The sequence below is a fragment of the Cebus imitator genome, unplaced genomic scaffold, assembly GCF_001604975.1.
Source record: "Cebus imitator isolate Cc_AM_T3 unplaced genomic scaffold, Cebus_imitator-1.0 Scaffold805, whole genome shotgun sequence".
Lineage (NCBI taxonomy): Eukaryota > Metazoa > Chordata > Mammalia > Primates > Cebidae > Cebus > Cebus imitator.
In genome coordinates, this window is record NW_016108120.1 from 298,246 (window position 1) to 300,053 (window position 1,808).

Consider the following 1,808-nt stretch of genomic DNA (forward strand, 5'->3'; position numbering starts at 1 on the left):
CTCCGCCTCCTGGGTTCAGGCAATTCTCCTGCCTCAGCCTCCTGAGCAGCTGGGATTACAGGCACGCACCACCATGCCCAGCTAATTTTTTGTAGTTTTAGTAGAGACGGGGTTTCGCCGTGTTGACCAGGATGGTCTCGATCTCTTGACCTCGTGATCCACCCGCCTCGACCTCCCAAAGTGCTGGGATGACAGGCGTGAGCCACCGCGCCCGGCCCATATTTTATTTATTTTTTTTGAGACAGAGTCTCACCCTGTCACCCAGCAGGCTGGAGTGCAGTGGTGCAATCTCAGCTCACTGCAACCTCCACCTCCCGGGTTCAAGCGATTCTCGTGCCTCAGCCTCCCTGCGTAGCGGCGATCACAGGTGCCCGCCACCACGCCCGGCTAACTTTTGTATTTTCAGAGGGACGGGGTTTCTCCATGCTGACCGGGCTGGTCTTGAACTCCTGACCTCAGGTGATCCACCTGCTTAGGCCTCCCAAAGTGCTGGGATGACAGGCGTGAGCCCCCCTTAAGCATCCCCAAGCCCTGGCTCAGAGCCTGCCCTGATCACTCTTACTCTGTGTAATTTGTTTTCTTTTGAGGCTGTGTCTTGCTCTGTGGCCCAGGCTGCGGTGCGGTGGCACGATCACAGCTCACTGCTGCCTCGACCTCCCAGGTTCAAGTGATCCTCCCCCTTCAGCCTTTCGAGTGGCTGGGACCCCAGGTGCGTGCCACCATGCTCGACTAATTTTTCGATTTTTAGTAGAGATGGGATCTCGCTGTGTGGCCCACGCTGGTCTCAAAGTCCTGAGCTCAAGGGACCCTCCTGCCTCAGCCTCCGAAAGCACTGGGATTACAGGTGTGCACCGCCGCACCCGGCCTGATGATGTCCAGGTCCGACAAACCGTGAGCTGGCTCTCCAGCCCACGCCGCGCAGGGGTTAGGGGGCAGAGGTGGCCACAGACAGCGGCAGAGCAGAGCCTGCGGGAGTCACTTTGATTTCAAGGAGACGGAAGCACTGGATGAGACCGGGTCAGAGCAGAGACCTGAGGCCGCCCAGTTCAGTTGCCTGTGACTCGGTGCCCCCAGGGTGACCACTCCGAGACGGGGCTGGGGCTGCCTTTGCCCTGGGGGGAATGTCTCGGGCCCAGCAGGGGTGCTGAGGCCGGGGGCTGGGGCAGGCGCCATCTTTTAAACACCCTCAGGTCTCTGGGCTACTCCCCCCAGCAGCCCCTCAGGACACCAGCCCCGGACCCGTCTACTTCTTGGACCCCAACGTCACACGCTTTGGACGCAGCTGCACCCCTGCCTACTCCATGCAGGGCCGTGGCAAGTCTCGGGGTGAGTACTGGACCCACGCAGCCACACAGGGGCCCCTCTAAGGCCTCAGCGGCGCTCCCGCCCTGGCCCCCCTCTCCTTCTTATGCTCGGAGTCCTTAGAGTACCAGTGTCTTTGGAGCGATCAGATCCAAAGGCCCTGGAGGAGGGACCGCCACGCCAGTGCCCACAGGGGCTGGGAGACCTGGGTGAGTGAAATGAGTCAGCGTCACGGAGGCCCTGGGCACACACGCACCCCAGGGGCAGCTGGCCCTGGTGTCAGAAGGTGAGAGGTGAACGGGCATTGTGGCAAATCGCCAACGTCCTTCACGGACACCCAACAGCCTGCCCGAGCACCTGCCTGACTCCATGCTGCCCTCCACCTGCCCACCCAGCCACCCATCCATCCACCCACCCATCCATCTATCCACCATCCACGTATCCATCCACCTGCCCACCCGCCCATCCATCTATCCACCATCCACGTATCCATCCACCTGCCCACG

At 61.3% G+C, this 1,808-nt stretch overlaps 1 protein-coding gene across 1 annotated transcript in view; it reads left to right on the top strand.

Moving 5' to 3' along the window:
- Positions 1 to 1,808, top strand: part of ODF3L2 (outer dense fiber of sperm tails 3 like 2) — an 8,745-nt gene that overhangs the window by 4,490 nt on the left and 2,447 nt on the right. Inside the window, exon 3 of the mRNA XM_017520156.2 lies at positions 1,213 to 1,326. Coding sequence (XP_017375645.1) covers positions 1,213 to 1,326 — 114 coding nt within the window. The remainder of the gene's footprint in view (positions 1 to 1,212; positions 1,327 to 1,808) is intronic.